At 43.1% G+C, this 22,573-nt stretch overlaps 1 protein-coding gene across 1 annotated transcript in view; it reads left to right on the forward strand.

Annotated features, from left to right (window-relative positions):
* Window positions 1-22,573, forward strand: part of FLVCR1 (FLVCR heme transporter 1) — a 230,203-nt gene that overhangs the window by 137,670 nt on the left and 69,960 nt on the right. The window contains exons 7-8 of the mRNA XM_053712463.1: window positions 14,641-14,746; window positions 21,727-21,838. Coding sequence (XP_053568438.1) covers window positions 14,641-14,746; window positions 21,727-21,838 — 218 coding nt within the window. The remainder of the gene's footprint in view (window positions 1-14,640; window positions 14,747-21,726; window positions 21,839-22,573) is intronic.

The raw sequence follows: 22,573 nt of genomic DNA on the forward strand, positions 1-22,573 counted from the left end.
TGAATGGCATCCCCCTGGACAGATGTGGCCGAGAAAGCCACCATAGTAGAGAATTTCTGGTCTCTTGATCCAGATTCAGAGAAGGGGATAAGTCTGAGTAATCCCCATTCCACTGACTTAGCATGCACAGTTGCAGTGGTCTGAGGTGTAAGCGTGCAAAGGGTACTATGTCCATTGCCGCTACCATTAAGCCGATTACCTCCATGCATTGAGCCACTGACGGGTGTTGAATGGAATGAAGGGTGCGGCAAGCACTTTGAAGTCTTGTTAGCCTGTCCTCTGTCAGGTAAATCTTCATTTCTACAGAATCTATAGGAGTCCCCAGGAAGGGAACTCTTGTGAGTGGAACGAGTGAACTTTTCTTTTCGTTCACCTTCCATCCATGTGACCTTAGAAATGCCAGCACTAACTCTGTATGAGACTTGGCAGTTTGAAAGCTTGAAGCTTGTATCAGAATGTCGTCTAGGTATGGAGCTACCGAGATTCCCCGCGGTCTTAGTACCGCCAGAAGAGCACCCAGAACCTTTGTGAAGATTCTTGGAGCTGTAGCCAATCCGAATGGAAGGGCCACAAACTGGTAATGCCTGTCTAGGAAGGCAAACCTTAGGTACCGATAATGATCTTTGTGAATCGGTATGTGAAGGTAAGCATCTTTTAAATCTACAGTGGTCATGTACTGACCCTCTTGGATCATAGGTAAAATTGTCCGAATAGTCTCCATCTTGAACGATGGAACTCTTAGGAATTTGTTTAGGATCTTTAAGTCCAGGATTGGTCTGAAAGTTCCCTCTTTTTTGGGAACCACAAACAGATTTGAGTAAAACCCCTGTCCCTGTTCCGATCGTGGAACTGGATGGATTACTCCCATTAACAAGAGCTCTTGTACGCAGCGTAGAAACGCCTCTCTCTTTGTCTGGATTGTTGACAATCTTGACAGATGAAATCTCTCTCTTGGGGGAGAGTATTTGAAGTCCAGAAGGTATCCCTGAGATATTATCTCTAGCGCCCAGGGATCCTGAACATCTCTTGCCCAAGCCTGGGCGAAGAGAGAAAGTCTGCCCCCCACTAGATCCGATCCCGGATCGGGGGCCCTCAATTCATGCTGTTTTAGGGGCAGCAGCAGGTTTCCTAGTCTGCTTGCCCTTGTTCCAGGACTGGTTAGGTTTCCAGCCTTGTCTGTAGCGAGCAACAGCTCCTTCCTGTTTTGGTGCAGAGGAAGTTGATGCTGCTCCTGCTTTGAAATTACGAAAGGAACGAAAATTAGACTGTCTAGTCTTGACTTTGGCTTTGTCCTGAGGCAGGGCATGGCCTTTACCTCCTGTAATGTCAGCGATAATCTCTTTCAACCCGGGCCCGAATAAGGTCTGCCCTTTGAAAGGTATATTAAGCAATTTAGACTTCGAAGTAACATCAGCTGACCAAGATTTTAGCCACAGCGCCCTGCGTGCCTGAATGGCGAATCCTGAATTCTTCGCCGTAAGTTTAGTAAGATGTACTACGGCCTCCGAAATGAATGAATTAGCTAGTTTAAGGACTCTAAGCCTGTCCGTAATGTCGTCCAGAGTAGCTGAACCAATGTTCTCTTCCAGAGACTCAATCCAGAATGCCGCTGCAGCCGTGATCGGCGCAATGCATGCAAGGGGTTGCAATATAAAACCTTGTTGAACAAACATTTTCTTAAGGTAACCCTCTAACTTTTTATCCATTGGATCTGAAAAAGCACAGCTATCCTCCACCGGGATAGTGGTACGCTTAGCTAAGGTAGAAACTGCTCCCTCCACCTTAGGGACCGTTTGCCATAAGTCCCTTGTGGTGGCGTCTATTGGAAACATTTTTCTAAATATCGGAGGGGGTGAGAACGGCACACCGGGTCTATCCCACTCCTTAGTAACAATTTCAGTAAGTCTCTTAGGTATAGGAAAAACCTCAGTACTCGTCGGTACCGCAAAATATTTATCCAACCTACACATTTTCTCTGGTATTGCAACTGTGTTACAATCATTCAGAGCCGCTAACACCTCCCCTAGTAATACACGGAGGTTTTCCAGTTTAAATTTAAAATTTGAAATATCTGAATCCAGTCTGTTTGGATCAGAACCGTCACCCACAGAATGAAGCTCTACGTCCTCATGTTCTGCCACCTGTGACGCAGTGTCTGACATGGCCCTAATATTATCAGCGCACTCTGTTCTCACCCCAGAGTGATCACGCTTACCTCTTAGTTCTGGTAATTTAGCCAAAACCTCAGTCATAACAGTAGCCATATCCTGTAATGTGATTTGTAATGGCCGCCCAGATGTACTCGGCGCTACAATATCACGCACCTCCCTCTGAGCGGGAGATGTAGGTACTGACACGTGAGGCGAGTTAGTCGCCATAACTCTCCCCTCGTTGTTTGGTGAAATTTGTTCAATTTGTACAGATTGACTTTTATTTAAAGTAGCATCAATACAGTTAGTACATAAATTTCTATTGGGCTCCACTTTGGCATTGCAACAAATGACACAGGTATCAACCTCTGAATCAGACATGTTTAACACACTAGCAATAAACTTGCAACTTGGAAATACAATTCAATTAGAATAATATTAAAACGTACTGTGCCTTTAAGAAGCACAGAAGATCTATGACAGTTGAAAATTAATAAATTGAAACAGTTATAGCCTCAATCCTTGTAAACAACACAACTTTAGCAAAGGTTTAATCCCATTAGCAAAGATAACAAATTCTGAAAGCAGGAAACAAATTACAGAATAAACGTTTTTTATCTCAGTCAAACTATAATTCTCACAGCTCTGCTGAGAGAAATTACCTCCCTCAAAATAAGTTTTGAAGACCCCTGAGCTCTGTAGAGATGAACCGGATCATGCAGGGAATACAATGAGTTGCTGACTGAAATATTTGATGCGTAGTAAAAGCGCCAAAAACCGGCCCCTCCCCCTCACACACAGCAGTGAGGGAGAACAGAAACTGTCAGAAAACAGATTAAGCAACTGCCAAGTGGAAAAATAGTGCCCAAACATTTATTCACTCAGTACCTCAGCAAATGAAAACGATTTTACATTCCAGCAAAAACGTTAAACATAATCTCTAGTTATTAAACAGCTTTATGCATTTCTTACAGTGTAATTCTAGTGAAGTACCATTCCCCAGAATACTGAAGTGTAAAGTATACATACATGACATTATATCGGTATGGCAGGATTTTCTCATCAATTCCATTGTCAGAAAATAAAAACTGCTACATACCTCTATGCAGATTCATCTGCCCGCTGTCCCCTGATCTGATGTTTACCTCTCCTCAGATGGCCGAGAAACAGCAATATGATCTTAACTACTCCGGCTAAAATCATAACAAAAACTCTGGTAGATTCTTCTTCAAACTCTGCCAGAGAGATAATAACACACTCCGGTGCTATTTTAAAATAACAAACTTTTGATTGAAGATATAAAACTAAGTATAATCACCATAGTCCTCTCACACATCCTATCTAGTCGTTGGGTGCAAGAGAATGACTGGGAGTGACGTAGAGGGGAGGAGCTATATGCAGCTCTGCTGGGTGAATCCTCTTGCACTTCCTGTTGGGGAGGAGTAATATCCCAGAAGTAATGATGACCCGTGGACTGATCACACTTAACAGAAGAAAGAATCCATATCCATCTGGATATTTCTTACAGACCAGAGACGTTACAAGCTAACTTCCGCTTGTCTTGCCTTCCAGACCTCCTTAAGGCCCTCTGTAGCTCATTGTATGGAGGTGATTGGTCTCATAGTGTCCAGCATGGACATCATTCCTTTTGCCAGATTCCATCTCAGACCACTTCAGCTGTGCATGCTGAGACAGTGGAACGGTGATCATTCGGATCTGTCTCAACAGATTTCTCTGGACAACCGCACGAGAGAATCACTCTCCTGGTGGCTCTGTCCAGATAACCTGTCCCAAGGCACTTCCTTCTTTAGACCATTCTGGTAGATTGTGACTACGGACGCAAGTCTATCAGGATGGCGAGCTATTTGAGGTGCCAGGGGCGAGCTATTTGAGGTGCCGGAAAGTCACAGGGCCTGTGGAGTCGAGAAGAATCCTTCTTCCCGATCAACATTCTGGAACTTCGGGAGATCTTCAATGCTCTGAAAGCTTGGCCTCTTCTGGGTTCCTCCCAGTTTATCAGATTCCAAGCAGACAACATAACCTTGGTAGCTTACATTAACCACCGGCGGGGGGGGGCGGTGAGACAAGGAGCTCCCTAGAAGTATCTCGGATTCTGGAGTGGGCGGAGGTCCACAACTGCTCGCTGTCAGCTATCCACATTCCAAGTGTGGACAACTGGGAAGCGGATTTGCTCAGCAGACCATCTTTTCATCCGGGGGAAATGGTCTCTCTATCCTGAGGTGTTTGCTGAGATTTGCAGCAGATGGGGGACGCCGGAGATAGATTTCATGGCGTCCCGGCTCAATTCCAAGCTGCCAAGATATGGGTTGCTGTCCAGGGAGCCTCAGGCTGAGCTAACAGATGCATTACCAGTGCCTTGGAGGTTCAATCCAATTTATATTTTTCCACCGTTACCACTTCTCCCTCGTGTAGTGGCTCGCATCAAGCAGGAGCAGGCATCAGTCATACTGATTGCTCCATCATGGCCACGAAGGATGTGGTTTGCGGATCTGGTAGGGATGTTCTCATCTCCTCCGTGGAACTTACCTTGTCGCAGGGATCTGCAGGAACCTTTTTGTTCATCAAAATCTAGATTCTCTGAGGCTGACTGCGTGGAGATTGAACGCTTAGTTTTAGCTAAAAGAGGTTTCTCCAACATAGGTGTGTCCGGTCCACGGCGTCATCCTTACTTGTGGGATATTCTCTTCCCCAACAGGAAATGGCAAAGAGCCCAGCAAAGCTGGTCACATGATCCCTCCTAGGCTCCGCCTACCCCAGTCATTCTCTTTGCCGTTGTACAGGCAACATCTCCACGGAGATGGCTTAGAGTTTTTTAGTGTTTAACTGTAGTTTTTATTATTCAATCAAGAGTTTGTTATTTTAAAATAGTGCTGGTATGTACTATTTACTCTGAAACAGAAAAGAGATGAAGATTTCTGTTTGTAAGAGGAAAATGATTTTAGCAACCGTCACTAAAATCCATGGCTGTTCCACACAGGACTGTTGAGAGGATTTAACTTCAGTTGGGGGAACAGTGAGCAGTCTTTTGCTGCTTGAGGTATGACACATTCTAACAAGACGATGTAATGCTGGAAGCTGTCATTTTCCCTATGGGATCCGGTAAGCCATTTTTATTCAGATAGTAAATAAGGGCTTCACAAGGGCTTATTAAGACTGTAGACATTTTCTGGGCTAAATCGATTCATATATTACACATATTTAGCCTTGAGGAATCATTTAATCTGGGTATTTTGGTAAAATAATATCGGCAGGCACTGTTTTAGACACCTTATTCTTTAGGGGCTTTCCCTAATCATAGGCAGAGCCTCATTTTCGCGCCGGTATTGCGCACTTGTTTTTTGAGAGGCATGACATGCAGTCGCATGTGTGAGGAGCTCTAATACATAGAAAAGACTTTCTGAAGGCGTCATTTGGTATCGTATTCCCCTTTGGGCTTGGTTGGGTCTCAGCAAAGCAGATACCAGGGACTGTAAAGGGGTTAAAGTTAAAAACGGCTCCGGTTCCGTTATTTTAAGGGTTAAAGCTTCCAAATTTGGTGTGCAATACTTTTAAGCCTTTAAGACACTGTGGTGAAATTTTGGTGAATTTTGAACAATTCCTTCATGTTTTTTCGCAATTGCAGTAATAAAGTGTGTTCAGTTTAAAATTTAAAGTGACAGTAACGGTTTTATTTTAAAACGTTTTTTGTACTTTGTTATCAAGTTTATGCCTGTTTAACATGTCTGAACTACCAGATAGACTGTGTTCTGAATGTGGGGAAGCCAGGGTTCCTTCTCATTTAAATAAATGTGATTTATGTGACACTGAAAATGATGCCCAAGATGATTCCTCAAGTGAGGGGAGTAAGCATGGTACTGCATCATTCCCTCCTTCGTCTACACGAGTCTTGCCCACTCAGGAGGCCCCTAGTACATCTAGCGCGCCAATCCTCCTTACTATGCAACAATTAACGGCTGTAATGGATAATTCTATCAAAAACATTTTAGCCAAAATGCCCACTTATCAGCGTAAGCGCGACTGCTCTGTTTTAGATACTGAAGAGCATGAGGACGCTGATGATAATGGTTCTGAAATGCCCCTACACCAGTCTGAGGGGGCCAGGGAGGTTTTGTCTGAGGGAGAAATTTCGGATTCAGGGAAAATTTCTCAACAAGCTGAACCCGATGTGATTACATTTAAATTTAAGTTGGAACATCTCCGCGCTCTGCTTAAGGAGGTATTATCCACTCTGGATGATTGTGAGAATTTGATCATCCCAGAGAAACTATGTAAAATGGACAAGTTCCTAGAGGTCCCGGGGCTCCCAGAAGCTTTTCCTATACCCAAGCGGGTGGCGGACATTGTCAATAAAGAATGGGAAAGGCCCGGTATACCTTTCGTCCCTCCCCCCATATTTAAAAAATTGTTTCCTATGGTCGACCCCAGAAAGGACTTATGGCAGACAGTCCCCAAGGTCGAGGGAGCGGTTTCTACTTTAAACAAACGCACCACTATACCCATAGAAGATAGTTGTGCTTTCAAAGATCCTATGGATAAAAAATTAGAAGGTTTGCTTAAAAAGATGTTTGTTCAGCAGGGTTACCTTCTACAACCAATTTCATGCATTGTCCCTGTCACTACAGCCGCGTGTTTCTGGTTCGATGAGCTAGTAAAGGCGATCGATAGTGATTCTCCTCCTTATGAGGAGATTATGGACAGAATCCGTGCTCTCAAATTGGCTAATTCTTTCACCCTAGACGCCACTTTGCAATTGGCTAGGTTAGCGGCGAAAAATTCTGGTTTTGCTATTGTGGCGCGCAGAGCGCTTTGGTTAAAATCTTGGTCAGCGGATGCGTCTTCCAAGAACAAATTGCTTAACATTCCTTTCAAGGGGAAAACGCTGTTTGGCCCTGACTTGAAAGAGATTATCTCTGATATCACTGGGGGCAAGGGCCACGCCCTTCCTCAGGATAGGTCTTTCAAGGCCAAAAATAAACCTAATTTTCGTCCCTTTCGCAGAAACGGACCAGCCCCAAGTGCTACGACCTCTAAGAAAGAGGGTAATACTTCTCAAGCCAAGCCAGCCTGGAGACCAATGCAAGGCTGGAACAAAGGAAAGCAGGCCAAAAAACCTGCCACTGCTACCAAGACAGCATGAGATGTTGGCCCCCGATCCGGGACCGGATCTGGTGGGGGGCAGACTCTCTCTCTTCGCTCAGGCTTGGGCAAGAGATGTTCTGGATCCTTGGGCACTAGACATAGTCTCCCAAGGTTATCTTCTGGAATTCAAGGGGCTTCCCCCAAGGGGGAGGTTCCACAGGTCTCAATTGTCTTCAGACCACATAAAAAGACAGGCATTCTTACATTGTGTAGAAGACCTGTTAAAAATGGGAGTGATTCATCCTGTTCCATTAGAAGAACAAGGGATGGGGTTCTACTCCAATCTGTTCGTAGTTCCCAAAAAAGAGGGAACATTCAGACCAATCTTAGATCTCAAGATCCTAAACAAGTTTCTCAAGGTTCCATCGTTCAAAATGGAAACCATTCGAACAATTCTTCCTTCCATCCAGGAAGGTCAATTCATGACCACGGTGGATTTAAAGGATGCGTATCTACATATTCCTATCCACAAGGAACATCATCGGTTCCTAAGGTTCGCATTCCTGGACAAGCATTTCCAGTTTGTGGCACTTCCGTTCGGATTAGCCACTGCTCCAAGGATTTTCACAAAGGTACTAGGGTCCCTTCTAGCGGTGCTAAGACCAAGGGGCATTGCAGTAGTACCTTACTTGGACGACATTCTGATTCAAGCGTCGTCCCTTCCTCAAGCAAAGGCTCACATGGACATTGTCCTGGCCTTTCTCAGTTCTCACGGGTGGAAAGTGAACGTAGAAAAAAGTTCTCTATCTCCGTCAACAAGGGTTCCCTTCTTGGGAACAATAATAGACTCCTTAGAAATGAGGATTTTTCTGACAGAGGCCAGAAAATCAAAACTTCTAAACTCTTGTCAAAGACTTCATTCTGTTCCTCTTCCTTCCATAGCGCAGTGCATGGAAGTAATAGGTTTGATGGTAGCGGCAATGGACATAGTTCCTTTTGCGCGAATTCATCTAAGACCATTACAACTGTGCATGCTCAGTCAGTGGAATGGGGACTATACAGACTTGTCTCCGACGATACAAGTAGATCAGAGGACCAGAGATTCACTCCGTTGGTGGCTGTCCCTGGACAACCTGTCACAGGGGATGAGCTTCCGCAGACCAGAGTGGGTCATTGTCACGACCGACGCCAGCCTGGTGGGCTGGGGCGCGGTCTGGGGACCCCTGAAAGCTCAGGGTCTTTGGTCTCGGGAAGAATCTCTTCTCCCGATAAATATTCTGGAACTGAGAGCGATATTCAATGCTCTCAAGGCTTGGCCTCACCTAGCAAAGGCCAAGTTCATACGGTTTCAATCAGACAACATGACGACTGTTGCGTACATCAACCATCAGGGGGGAACAAGGAGTTCCCTGGCGATGGAAGAAGTGACCAAAATCATTCAATGGGCGGAGACTCACTCCTGCCACTTGTCTGCAATCCACATCCCAGGAGTGGAAAATTGGGAAGCGGATTTTCTGAGTCGTCAGACATTTCATCCGGGGGAGTGGGAACTCCATCCGGAAATCTTTGCCCAAATTACTCAATTGTGGGGCATTCCAGACATGGATCTGATGGCCTCTCGTCAGAACTTCAAGGTTCCTTGCTACGGGTCCAGATCCAGGGATCCCAAGGCGACTCTAGTGGATGCACTAGTAGCACCTTGGACCTTCAAACTAGCTTATGTATTCCCGCCGTTTCCTCTCATCCCCAGGCTGGTAGCCAGGATCAATCAGGAGAGGGCATCGGTGATCTTGATAGCTCCTGCGTGGCCACGCAGGACTTGGTATGCAGACCTGGTGAATATGTCATCGGCTCCACCATGGAAGCTACCTTTGAGACGAGACCTTCTTGTTCAAGGTCCGTTCGAACACCCGAATCTGGTCTCACTCCAACTGACTGCTTGGAGATTGAACGCTTGATCTTATCAAAGCGAGGGTTCTCAGATTCTGTCATTGATACTCTTGTTCAGGCCAGAAAGCCTGTAACTAGAAAAATTTACCACAAAATATGGAAAAAATATATCTGTTGGTGTGAATCTAAAGGATTCCCTTGGGACAAGGTAAAAATTCCTAAGATTCTATCCTTTCTTCAAGAAGGTTTGGAGAAAGGATTATCTGCAAGTTCCTTGAAGGGACAGATTTCTGCCTTGTCTGTGTTACTTCACAAAAAGCTGGCAGCTGTGCCAGATGTTCAAGCCTTTGTTCAGGCTCTGGTTAGAATCAAGCCTGTTTACAAACCTTTGACTCCTCCTTGGAGTCTCAATTTAGTTCTTTCCGTTCTTCAGGGGGTTCCGTTTGAACCCTTACATTCCGTTGATATCAAGTTATTATCTTGGAAAGTTTTGTTTTTGGTTGCAATTTCTTCTGCTAGAAGAGTTTCAGAATTATCTGCTCTGCAGTGTTCTCCTCCTTATCTGGTGTTCCATGCAGATAAGGTGGTTTTACGTACTAAACCTGGTTTTCTTCCGAAAGTTGTTTCTAACAAAAACATTAACCAGGAGATAGTCGTGCCTTCTTTGTGTCCGAATCCAGTTTCAAAGAAGGAACGTTTGTTGCACAATTTGGATGTTGTTCGTGCTCTAAAATTCTATTTAGATGCTACAAAGGATGTTAGACAAACATCTTCCTTGTTTGTTGTTTATTCTGGTAAAAGGAGAGGTCAAAAAGCAACTTCTACCTCTCTCTCTTTTTGGATTAAAAGCATCATCAGATTGGCTTATGAGACTGCCGGACGGCAGCCTCCTGAAAGAATCACAGCTCATTCCACTAGGGCTGTGGCTTCCACATGGGCCTTCAAGAACGAGGCTTCTGTTGATCAGATATGTAAGGCAGCGACTTGGTCTTCACTGCACACTTTTACTAAATTTTACAAATTTGATACTTTTGCTTCTTCTGAGGCTATTTTTGGGAGAAAGGTTTTGCAAGCCGTGGTGCCTTCCATCTAGGTGACCTGATTTGCTCCCTCCCTTCATCCGTGTCCTAAAGCTTTGGTATTGGTTCCCACAAGTAAGGATGACGCCGTGGACCGGACACACCTATGTTGGAGAAAACAGAATTTATGTTTACCTGATAAATTACTTTCTCCAACGGTGTGTCCGGTCCACGGCCCGCCCTGGTTTTTTAATCAGGTCTGATAATTTATTTTCTTTAACTACAGTCACCACGGTATCATATGATTTCTCCTATGCAAATATTCCTCCTTAACGTCGGTCGAATGACTGGGGTAGGCGGAGCCTAGGAGGGATCATGTGACCAGCTTTGCTGGGCTCTTTGCCATTTCCTGTTGGGGAAGAGAATATCCCACAAGTAAGGATGACGCCGTGGACCGGACACACCGTTGGAGAAAGTAATTTATCAGGTAAACATAAATTCTGTTTTTTCTGAGAGGGTTATTGACACTCTCATTCAGACTCATAAGCCTGTTACTCGTCGCATCTATCATAAGGTGTTGAGAGCTTACTTATTCTGGTGTGAAGAGCGTGGTTTCGCCTGGCATAAGGTCAAGGCTGCCAGGTTTCTTTCCTTTCTGCCAGTTCCCAGAGCAGACAGATTTCGGCCCTTTCTGTTTTGCTGCACAAGAGGCTTGTGGAACTCCCTGACTTGCAATCCTTCGTTAAGTCTCTGATCAGGATGAGACCTGTTTTTAGATCTAACGCTCTACCTTGGCGTTTGAATCTTGTTCTTAAATTTTTGCATCGGGCTCCGTTGGAGCCTATGCATTCGGTTGTCATTAAGTTATTGTCCTGGAAGGTTCTTTTTCTATTGTCTATTGCGTCGGCACGCAGAGTTTCTGAAATGGCTGCCTTGCAATGTGAGCCTCCTTATCTGGTGTTCCACACTGAATAAGGCTGTTTTACGTACCTCCTTGGGTTTTCTTCCTAAGGTGGTGTCTGATCGTAACTTCAATCAGGAGATTGTGGTTCCTTCCTTATGTCCTAATCCTCCTCCTTCGAAGGAACGTTTACTTCATAATCTGTATGTGGTTCGAGCTTTGAAGTTTTATCTTCAAGCTTCTAAGGATTTTAGACAAACTTCTTCCTTGTTTTTTTTTCTACTCTGGGAAGCGTAAGGGTCTGAAGGCCTCTTCGATTTCCTTATCTTTTTGGTTAAGGAGTGTATATGCTTTAGCTTACAAGTCAGCGAGACTTAGACCTTCTCACAGGATTACTTCTCATTCCACTAGAGCGGTGGCTTCCTCTTGGGTCTTTAAGAACAAGGCCTCTATGGATCAGATTTGTAAGGTCGGCTACCTGGTCCTCCTTACATACTTTTTCAAAGTTCTAAAAATTTGATGTTTTTGCTTCGACGGAAGCAGCTTTTGGGAGAGAGGTTTTGCAGGCTGTGGTGCCCTCAGATTAGGGTGCACATTTCTTTTACCCCTCCCATTATTATTATCGGTTATTTGTAGAGCGCCAACAGATTCTGCAGCGATAATCATTCATTATCATTCAGTGTCCTCTAGAGCTTGGGTATAGTGTTCCCAACAGTAAGGAATGATGCCATGGACTTTCCTCATATTAAGATGGAAAACATAAATTATGCTTACCTGATAATTTCATTTCTTTCTGTATGAGGAGAGTCCACGGCCCCCGCCCGTATACTCCGATGGGCGGACCAAAATTTGTTTTTCTCTTCCGGCACCATTTATACCCTGATGTTTCTCCTACTGTCCCTTGTTCCCTTGACAGAATGACTGGAATATAAGGGAAGTCGGGGGAGTATTTTAGCCTTTGGCTGGGGTGTCTTTGCCTCCTCCTGGTGGCCAGGTTTAGTATTTCCCAACAGAAAGGAATGATGCAGTGGACTCTCCTCATACAGAAGGAAATTAAATTTTCAGGTAAGCATTATTTTTGTTTGTTTTTTAAGATTTTATTTGATAATTGGTTTTCAAGCATAATCCTACATATGGACAATAGTACTGATAGTTAACATCAAATTACTTTAGTATATAAAACATGTAACCATTTTAATTCTGGAGGAGCAGGTATAAGTTCATCCATAATGTTTCAAGTTCCTCCCATAGAGGTTAAGCCCCGTTCCAGGAGTTGTCCACTTATATATAGTACACACTGCCGATACACCATCCATATGTCAAAAAGAGATATTTGATATTCTAAATTGACATGAAAACCTCATATTTCAAGTTAATACAATATAACTATTCAAAAACAATCCAAGCTACTACGGTCAGCATAGCTCTCTCCAATTTTCTGACTTTTTATCACTGTCGGCGGTATCACTATCTCCCCATCACCCCAAGTTTGCTGCCTCAGAGTTACACTAGACTCCAATCATACACTTGACTCTAATCTGGCCTTCATTCCCCACATCCAATGGCTTCCCTCATCCTTTTCGTTTTGAGCGCTGACACCACTAAGAAACTAATTCACTCTCTTGTAATTTCCCAACTTGACTACTGCAATAACCTACTAACTGGTCTTCCTCTTTCCCGCCTGTACCCCCTTCAATACATGCTAAATGCCTCTGCCATGCTAATCCAGCTTTCCCGGCGCTCTGTATCTGCTGCACCTCTCAGTGAGTCCCTTCACTGGCTCCCCATTTGCAGCAGAATTAAATTCAAAATTCTCACCCTGACCTACAAAGCCCATACCAATGCTGTCCCCCACTACCTGTCCTCACTAATCAACAAATATATTTCAGCCCGCCCACTAAGGTCCAAAAATGACATGTTCCTTGTATCTTCTATCATCTCTTACCATGCCAGACTGCAGAACTTCTCTGGTGCGGCACCAACCCTCTGGAACACACTTCCTTGAGCTTACCCCTAATCTGTCCTCCTCTAACAACCATGATGTACCGTGTACGTTGCAGTTCGTTAAAGGTTTTCTTAGTTATAATAGCGTGGGTTCAGCCGCTCTCTGGAAATAGTGCGCTATTAAAAATGCAATCCCTTTAAAAAGATCAGTGGCGTACAGTGTACATCGCTGGTCCTTAAGGGGTTAAACACTCCCTAAAGACATATTTGTTCAAGGAAGCCTACCACCCAACTTAGTAACAATTATATTCCTCCTGCCTAATAATTGCCCTCATTTAACTACTAACACCATTCTCACCCTTTCAGTTCTCACCTCCTGTTTCTTACCTTCCTACCCCTCCGTTCCTCCTGTATTTGATACATTTCATCTTGTCTCTCTCACAAGTATTGCATCATTGTATCAATTGTACCCATGGACTTCGCTGCAGAATTTTTTGGCACTTTATAAAATACAATAATAATAACTCATAATAATAAAAAATAAAACAAAATAAACAAACAATTACTTTGGGATAATGTTACAAATACAATTGGGATACAAATTGTGTTGTAGAAATATATTTCTTTGGTTCCATTGGGGAAACAGACTCTTGAATACTAATCTTTGATCTGATTACCTGAGCCCTATAGCTCTCAATTCTAAATGCACCTATTATGTCTGCTGATGTAAAGTTAGCATATATGAAATGAACCATACGTGTAATAAACAACAATCTACAGGGCATGCGAATGGGAGCAAGTAGTGGTGGGTGTGATTCCCATGTTCAGTTGATAGCGTGATATAAATCCAACCTGTCAGTAGTTAAATAGTGATACCTTTCTAGGGCTATATTTACTTGTTCTACCCTCTCATTAACAGTAGGTAGTTGTGGCCTTTTCAGTTCAAGGATATTATTATATTATGTTTAACACTGTTAAAGGGATACTAAACCCAATTTTTTTTCTTTCATGATTCAGATAGAGCATGAGAATTTAAACACATTTCTAATTTACTCCTATAATCAATTTTTCTTTGTTCTCATGCTATCCTGATTTGAAAAAGCAGTACAGTAAGCTTTAGAGCCAGACCAATTTTTGTTCAGCACCTGGATAGCACTTGCTGATTTGTGGCTAAATGTAGCAAACCAATCAGCAAGCTCTACCAAGGTGCTGAACTAAAAATGGGATGGCTCCTAACCTTTTATTACTGCTTTTTCAAATCAAGATAACATGAGAACAAAGAAAAATTGATAAAAGGAGTAAATTAGAAAGTTGCTTAAAATTGCATACTCTATCTGAATCATGAAAGAAAAAATGTGGGGTTAGTGTCACTTTAATAAGGAACTGATATAATGTAGCTTTCAGTTTGCATATTAATTGTGGGGGACTATTAAAAAGAAAAACAACGGGGTCCAAGGTAAGGTTATTATGGAAGATAAGGTTTGTGTTATCAAGTATATCCTTCTAATATATTTGTACCCTAGGGTATGACCTCCATATATCATACATTGAGCCTACTTTAGAACAACCCCTCCAGCAGTTGTCAAGAATTGTTTGAAATGTATTAATCCTTCAAAGTTCTATATCTCTTCCTCAGTTTCTTTATGACGGGCTATCTCCCTTTGGGATTTGAGTTTGCTGTGGAAATTACATATCCAGAATCAGAAGGAACTTCTTCAGGACTTCTAAACGCCTCTGCGCAGGTAACCAAGAAATATCCAAGCACGTATCATCTATGGCACTTGCAGGTTTAACTCGCACGTACCTGTGTTCTGAATTTGAGATGCTAGTGTTGATGATGCAGCGTGTGAGGGAAGACATTTAGACATTATTTTCCAAGTACTAAAACCTGCAACATTGATATAAATTTTGTAACGTTACAATTTAAAACCGTAACAAAGAAATGATAAAAAGATATTGACATAAAGAGATATGTTTGGTGATGTACCTGTCTCTTAATATCTCTGTATTAAGAAAACACAGATAATTAAAGTAGCTAATTATTTAGACATTTCATGCGTCATTAGGTTTAGCAATCTGTACTGTTCCAATTAAACATGTCAGTGGTTCATAATAATGAATCCTGTTCTGAAAATGAGCCCATGAAGCACTGGATATATCGCTGTATGTGACCCCACAACTCAATATCAATGTATCCACAGACAATAACAGCGGATGCTGGGCTTGAAATTATTGTATAATAATAATTAGTCTTTGTCTATTCAACCTGTTCAAATCCGATCCCAGGGAGAAAAACAGAATTTATGTTTACCTGATAAATTTCTTTCTCCAACGGTGTGTCCGGTCCACGGCGTCATCCTTACTTGTGGGATATTCTCTTCCCCAACAGGAAATGGCAAAGAGCCCAGCAAAGCTGGTCACATGATCCCTCCTAGGCTCCGCCTACCCCAGTCATTCGACCGACGTTAAGGAGGAATATTTGCATAGGAGAAACCATATGGTACCGTGGTGACTGTAGTTAAAGAAAATAAATTATCAGACCTGATTAAAAAACCAGGGCGGGCCGTGGACCGGACACACCGTTGGAGAAAGAAATTTATCAGGTAAACATAAATTCTGTTTTCTCCAACATAGGTGTGTCCGGTCCACGGCGTCATCCTTACTTGTGGGAACCAATACCAAAGCTTTAGGACACGGATGAAGGGAGGGAGCAAATCAGGTCACCTAAATGGAAGGCACCACGGCTTGCAAAACCTTTCTCCCAAAAATAGCCTCAGAAGAAGCAAAAGTATCAAACTTGTAAAATTTGGTAAAAGTGTGCAGTGAAGACCAAGTCGCTGCCCTACATATCTGATCAACAGAAGCCTCGTTCTTGAAGGCCCATGTGGAAGCCACAGCCCTAGTGGAATGAGCTGTGATTCTTTCGGGAGGCTGCCGTCCGGCAGTCTCGTAAGCCAATCTGATGATGCTTTTAATCCAAAAAGAGAGAGAGGTAGAAGTTGCTTTTTGACCTCTCCTTTTACCTGAATAAACAACAAACAAGGAAGATGTTTGTCTAAAATCCTTTGTAGCATCTAAATAGAATTTTAGAGCGCGAACAACATCCAAATTGTGCAACAAACGTTCCTTCTTTGAAACTGGTTTTGGACACAGAGAAGGTACGATAATCTCCTGGTTAATGTTTTTGTTAGAAACAACTTTTGGAAGAAAACCAGGTTTAGTACGTAAAACCACCTTTTCTGCATGGAACACCAGATAAGGAGGAGAACACTGCAGAGCAGATAATTCTGAGACTCTTCTAGCAGAAGAAATCGCAACTAAAAACAAAACTTTCCAAGATAATAACTTAATATCAACGGAATGTAAGGGTTCAAACGGAACCCCCTGAAGAACTGAAAGAACTAAATTGAGACTCCAAGGAGGAGTCAAAGGTTTGTAAACAGGCTTGATTCTAACCAGAGCCTGAACAAAGGCTTGAACATCTGGCACAGCTGCCAGCTTTTTGTGAAGTAATACCGACAAGGCAGAAATCTGTCCCTTCAGGGAACTTGCAGATAATCCTTTTTCCAATCCTTCTTGAAGGAAGGATAGAATCCTAGGAATCTTAACCTTGTCCCAAGGGAATCCTTTAGATTCACACCAACAGATATATTTTTTCCAAATTTTGTGGTAAATCTTTCTAGTTACAGGCTTTCTGGCCTGAACAAGAGTATCGATAACAGAATCTGAGAATCCTCGCTTCGATAAAATCAAGCGTTCAATCTCCAAGCAGTCAGCTGGAGTGAAACCAGATTCGGATGTTCGAACGGACCCTGAACAAGAAGGTCTCGTCTCAAAGGTAGCTTCCAAGGTGGAGCCGATGACATATTCACCAGATCTGCATACCAAGTCCTGCGTGGCCACGCAGGAGCTATTAAGATCACCGACGCCCTCTCCTGATTGATCCTGGCTACCAGCCTGGGGATGAGAGGAAATGGCGGGAACACATAAGCTAGTTTGAAGGTCCAAGGTGCTACTAGTGCATCCACTAGAGCCGCCTTGGGATCCCTGGATCTGGCCCCGTAGCAAGGAACTTTGAAGTTCTGACGAGAGGCCATCAGATCCATGTCTGGAATGCCCCACAGGTGAGTGACTTGGGCAAAGATTTCCGGATGGAGTTCCCACTCCCCCGGATGCAATGTCTGACGACTCAGAAAATCCGCTTCCCAATTTTCCACTCCTGGGATGTGGATAGCAGACAGGTGGCAGGAGTGAGACTCCGCCCATAGAATGATTTTGGTCACTTCTTCCATCGCTAGGGAACTCCTTGTTCCCCCCTGATGGTTGATGTACGCAACAGTTGTCATGTTGTCTGATTGAAACCGTATGAACTTGGTCCTCGCTAGCCGAGGCCAGGCCTTGAGAGCATTGAATATCGCTCTCAGTTCCAGAATATTTATCGGTAGAAGAGATTCTTCCCGAGACCAAAGACCCTGAGCTTTCAGGGATCCCCAGACCGCGCCCCAGCCCATCAGACTGGCGTCGGTCGTGACAATGACCCACTCTGGTCTGCGGAACGTCATCCCTTGAGACAGATTGTCCAGGGACAGCCACCAACGGAGTGAGTCTCTGGTCCTCTGATTTACTTGTATCTTCGGAGACAAGTCTGTAAAGTCCCCATTCCACTGACTGAGCATGCACAGTTGTAATGGTCTTAGATGAATGCGCGCAAAAGGAACTATGTCCATTGCCGCCACCATCAACCCGATCACTTCCATGCACTGAGCTATGGAAGGAAGAGGAACGGAATGAAGTATCCGACAAGAGTCTAGAAGTTTTGTTTTTCTGGCCTCTGTTAGAAAGATCCTCATGTCTAAGGAGTCTATAATTGTTCCCAAGAAGGGAACCCTTGTTGACGGGGATAGAGAACTCTTTTCCACGTTCACTTTCCAGCCGTGAGATCTGAGAAAGGCCAGGACAATGTCCGTGTGAGCCTTTGCTTGAGGAAGGGACGACGCTTGAATCAGAATGTCGTCCAGGTAAGGTACTACTGCAATGCCCCTTGGTCTTAGCACCGCTAGAAGGGACCCTAGTACCTTTGTGAAAATCCTTGGAGCAGTGGCTAATCCGAAAGGAAGCGCCACGAACTGGTAATGTTTGTCCAGGAATGCGAACCTTAGGAACCGATGATGTTCCTTGTGGATAGGAATATGTAGATACGCATCCTTTAAATCCACCGTGGTCATGAATTGACCCTCCTGGATGGAAGGAAGAATAGTTCGAATGGTTTCCATCTTGAAAGATGGAACCTTGAGAAACTTGTTTAAGATCTTGAGATCTAAGATTGGTCTGAACGTTCCCTCTTTTTTGGGAACTATGAACAGATTGGAGTAGAACCCCATCCCTTGTTCTCTTAGTGGAACAGGATGAATCACTCCCATTTTTAACAGGTCTTCTACACAATGTAAGAACGCCTGTCTTTTTATGTGGTCTGAAGACAACTGAGACCTGTGGAACCTCCCCCTTGGGGGAAGTCCCTTGAATTCCAGAAGATAACCCTGGGAGACTATTTCTAGCGCCCAAGGATCCAGAACATCTCTTGCCCAAGCCTGAGCGAAGAGAGAGAGTCTGCCCCCCACCAGATCCGGTCCCGGATCGGGGGCCAATATTTCATGCTGTCTTGGTAGCAGTGGCAGGTTTCTTGGCCTGCTTTCCCTTGTTCCAGCCTTGCATTGGTCTCCAAGCTGGCTTGGCTTGAGAAGTATTACCCTCTTGCTTAGAGGACGTAGCACTTTGGGCTGGTCCGTTTTTACGAAAGGGACGAAAATTAGGTCTATTTTTCGCCTTGAAAGGCCGATCCTGAGGAAGGGCGTGGCCCTTACCCCCAGTGATATCCGAGATAATCTCTTTCAAGTCAGGGCCAAACAGCGTTTTCCCCTTGAAAGGAATGTTTAGTAGCTTGTTCTTGGAAGACGCATCAGCCGACCAAGATTTCAACCAAAGCGCTCTGCGCGCCACAATAGCAAACCCAGAATTCTTAGCCGCTAACCTAGCCAATTGCAAAGTGGCGTCTAGGGTGAAAGAATTAGCCAATTTGAGAGCATTGATTCTGTCCATAATCTCCTCATAAGGAGGAGAATCACTATCGAGCGCCTTTATCAGCTCATCAAACCAGAAACATGCGGCTGTAGTGACAGGGACAATGCATGAAATTGGTTGTAGAAGGTAACCCTGCTGAACAAACATCTTTTTAAGCAAACCTTCTAATTTTTTATCCATAGGATCTTTGAAAGCGCAACTATCCTCTATGGGTATAGTGGTGCGTTTGTTTAAAGTAGAAACCGCTCCCTCGACCTTGGGGACTGTCTGCCATAAGTCCTTTCTGGGGTCGACCATAGGAAACAATTTTTTAAATATGGGGGGAGGGACGAAAGGAATACCGGGCCTTTCCCATTCTTTATTAACAATGTCCGCCACCCGCTTGGGTATAGGAAAAGCTTCTGGGAGCTCCGGCACCTCTAGGAACTTGTCCATTTTACATAGTTTCTCTGGGATGACCAACTTTTCACAATCATCCAGAGTGGATAATACCTCCTTAAGCAGAATGCGGAGATGTTCCAACTTAAATTTAAATGCAATTACATCAGGTTCAGCCTGTTGAGAAATGTTCCCTGAATCAGTAATTTCTCCCTCAGACAAAACCTCCCTGGCCCCCTCAGATTGAGTTAGGGGCCCTTCAGAGATATTAATATCAGCGTCGTCATGCTCTTCAGTAACTAAAACAGAGCAGCCACGCTTACGCTGACAAGGGTTCATTTTGGCTAAAATGTTTTTGACAGAATTATCCATTACAGCCGTTAATTGTTGCATAGTAAGGAGTATTGGCGCGCTAGATGTACTAGGGGCCTCCTGAGTGGGCAAGACTCGTGTAGACGAAGGAGGGAATGATGCAGTACCATGCTTACTCCCCTCACTTGAGGAATCATCTTGGGCATCATTGTCATTATCACATAAATCACATTTATTTAAATGAACAGGAATTCTGGCTTCCCCACATTCAGAACACAGTCTATCTGGTAGTTCAGACATGTTAAACAGGCATAAACTTGATAATAAAGTACAAAAAACGTTTTAAAATAAAACCGTTACTGTCACTTTAAATTTTAAACTGAACACACTTTATTACTGCAATTGCGAAAAAACATGAAGGAATTGTACAAAATTCACCAAATTTTCACCACAGTGTCTTAAAGCCTTAAAAGTATTGCACACCAAATTTGGAAGCTTTAACCCCTAAAATAACGGAACCGGAGCCGTTTTAACACTTTAACCCCTTTACAGTCCCTGGTATCTGCTTTGCTGAGACCCAACCAAACCCAAAGGGGAATACGATACCAAATGACGCCTTCAGAAAGTCTTTTCTAAGTATCAGAGCTCCTCTCACATGCGACTGCATGCCATGCCTCTCAAAAACAAGTGCGCCACACCGGCGCGAAAATGAGGCTCTGCTTATGCTTTGGGAAAGCCCCAGAGAAATAAGGTGTCTAATACAGTGCCTGCCGATATTTATAATATCAATATACCCAGATAAAATGATTCCTCAAAGCTAAATATGTTTTAAAACTGAATCGATTTAGCCCAGAAAAGTCTACAATCTTAATAAGCCCTTGTGAAGCCCTTATTTACCATCGTAATAAACATGGCTTACCGGATCCCATAGGGAAAAATGACAGCTTCCAGCATTACATCGTCTTGTTAGAATGTGTCATACCTCAAGCAGCAAGAGACTGCACACTGTTCCCCCAACTGAAGTTAATTGCTCTCAACAGTCCTGTGTGGAACAGCCATGGATTTTAGTTACGGTGCTAAAATCATTTTCCTCATACAAACAGAAATCTTCATCTCTTTTCTGTTTCTGAGTAAATAGTACATACCAGCACTATTTTAAAATAACAAACTCTTGATTGAATAATAAAAACTACAGTTAAACACTAAAAAACTCTAAGCCATCTCCGTGGAGATGTTGCCTGTACAACGGCAAAGAGAATGACTGGGGTAGGCGGAGCCTAGGAGGGATCATGTGACCAGCTTTGCTGGGCTCTTTGCCATTTCCTGTTGGGGAAGAGAATATCCCACAAGTAAGGATGACGCCGTGGACCGGACACACCTATGTTGGAGAAAGAACATACTTTCATATAAAATAGATTAGCCAAAACAGTAATATCTATATATAACTGACTTAGAAATACAATGCTATTTAGCAGGATAAATAAAGCTTACATATACATTCAGACCTAAAAACATATGCACTGCACTCGCAAAGAAGAGAGGCAGCCTGATTTTTGCAAATGGGGGCTGAATAGAATACCCCTCTGGTCCTTAGTTTAAACCAGGGATGGGGAACCTTGGCGCATACATTTCCCATGATGTTCAACTGGGCTTCAGAGTGCTTAAGCATCATGTAGTTCTGAAACATCAGGAGTGACGAGGTTCTCCATCCCTGGTTTAGACAATCCTGCTTTAAGCAAACCAAATGTAATTTGATCTGTGAATGAAACATTTAATAATCTAGAAGCTGTAGCCATTTGGCTCATCATTTCTTCTGCATCTAGATCCAGTATGGCAATACATACGGGCTCCACTCGTAGGCCTGTGTTTAATGTATCTTTATAGAAACAATTTACTTCAACCTGCTAATCGTTATAAATGCCGTATTCGATGGCAAATCACTGCTCTCTTTCAGATATTTGGGATTTTATTCACTTTAGCTCAAGGGAAGCTGACGACAGATTACAATCCTCGTGCAGGAAACATCTTTCTCTGCTCCTGGATGTTTTTAGGAATCATTTTAACAGGTAGGAGAATCTAAATCAACATCTCTTGTTTTTTTGCTTATTTGTACTTTTTGCACAGCAAAGGGTTAATTTATACATGTTTAATTATCATGACTGCGTGAAATATACATCCTCAAAGTGAAAACCGGTTGCAGAAAAAAGTGCATCTGACCTGCAAGAACCACAATGCAATAGTTTTTTGTTTTTTTTCTAGTTGCACCCAACCTACCATATCCACTTGTTCTTGTCATATGCTTTGAGAAGGCTGAAATAGAACGCTGGGATCTTAAATTGCACTTAGCTAACCACTTATGTCAAGAGCATTTAAAACACATTTCATTGTTCAAGAAATATTTGACATTTTTGCCATTGTGTAATTTTGTTTCTTCTTGTTATGAAGCAGTGAAAATATTAAGTTTTACATCACCTGTTTATCTACATATCAGATACTTTTTTCCCCCTTTTTTGTAAACTTCAAAGTTAAAAAAAAAAAAAAAAGGGGCACAAGCAGTATAATTATCACAAAGGACCAATAGCTATGGGCAGTTCTAGATTTGAATTACTAGTGAGTTTTGTTTATTACTATGCTTTGGGTGCATAAACTGCATTCTAACATTATCATGGAAACGTTATGTCTGTCAAGAAGTCACTCATGCTATGGTTTATACTGCGGCAGCAGTCCAGTAAAACATTTCAAAATTCCATCACTGACGATTTTTCTAAACTTCAGGCTGCTAATTTTATGTATTTATTTAT

Source organism: Bombina bombina, chromosome 4 (genome assembly GCF_027579735.1).
Source record: "Bombina bombina isolate aBomBom1 chromosome 4, aBomBom1.pri, whole genome shotgun sequence".
NCBI classification, from domain to species: domain Eukaryota; kingdom Metazoa; phylum Chordata; class Amphibia; order Anura; family Bombinatoridae; genus Bombina; species Bombina bombina.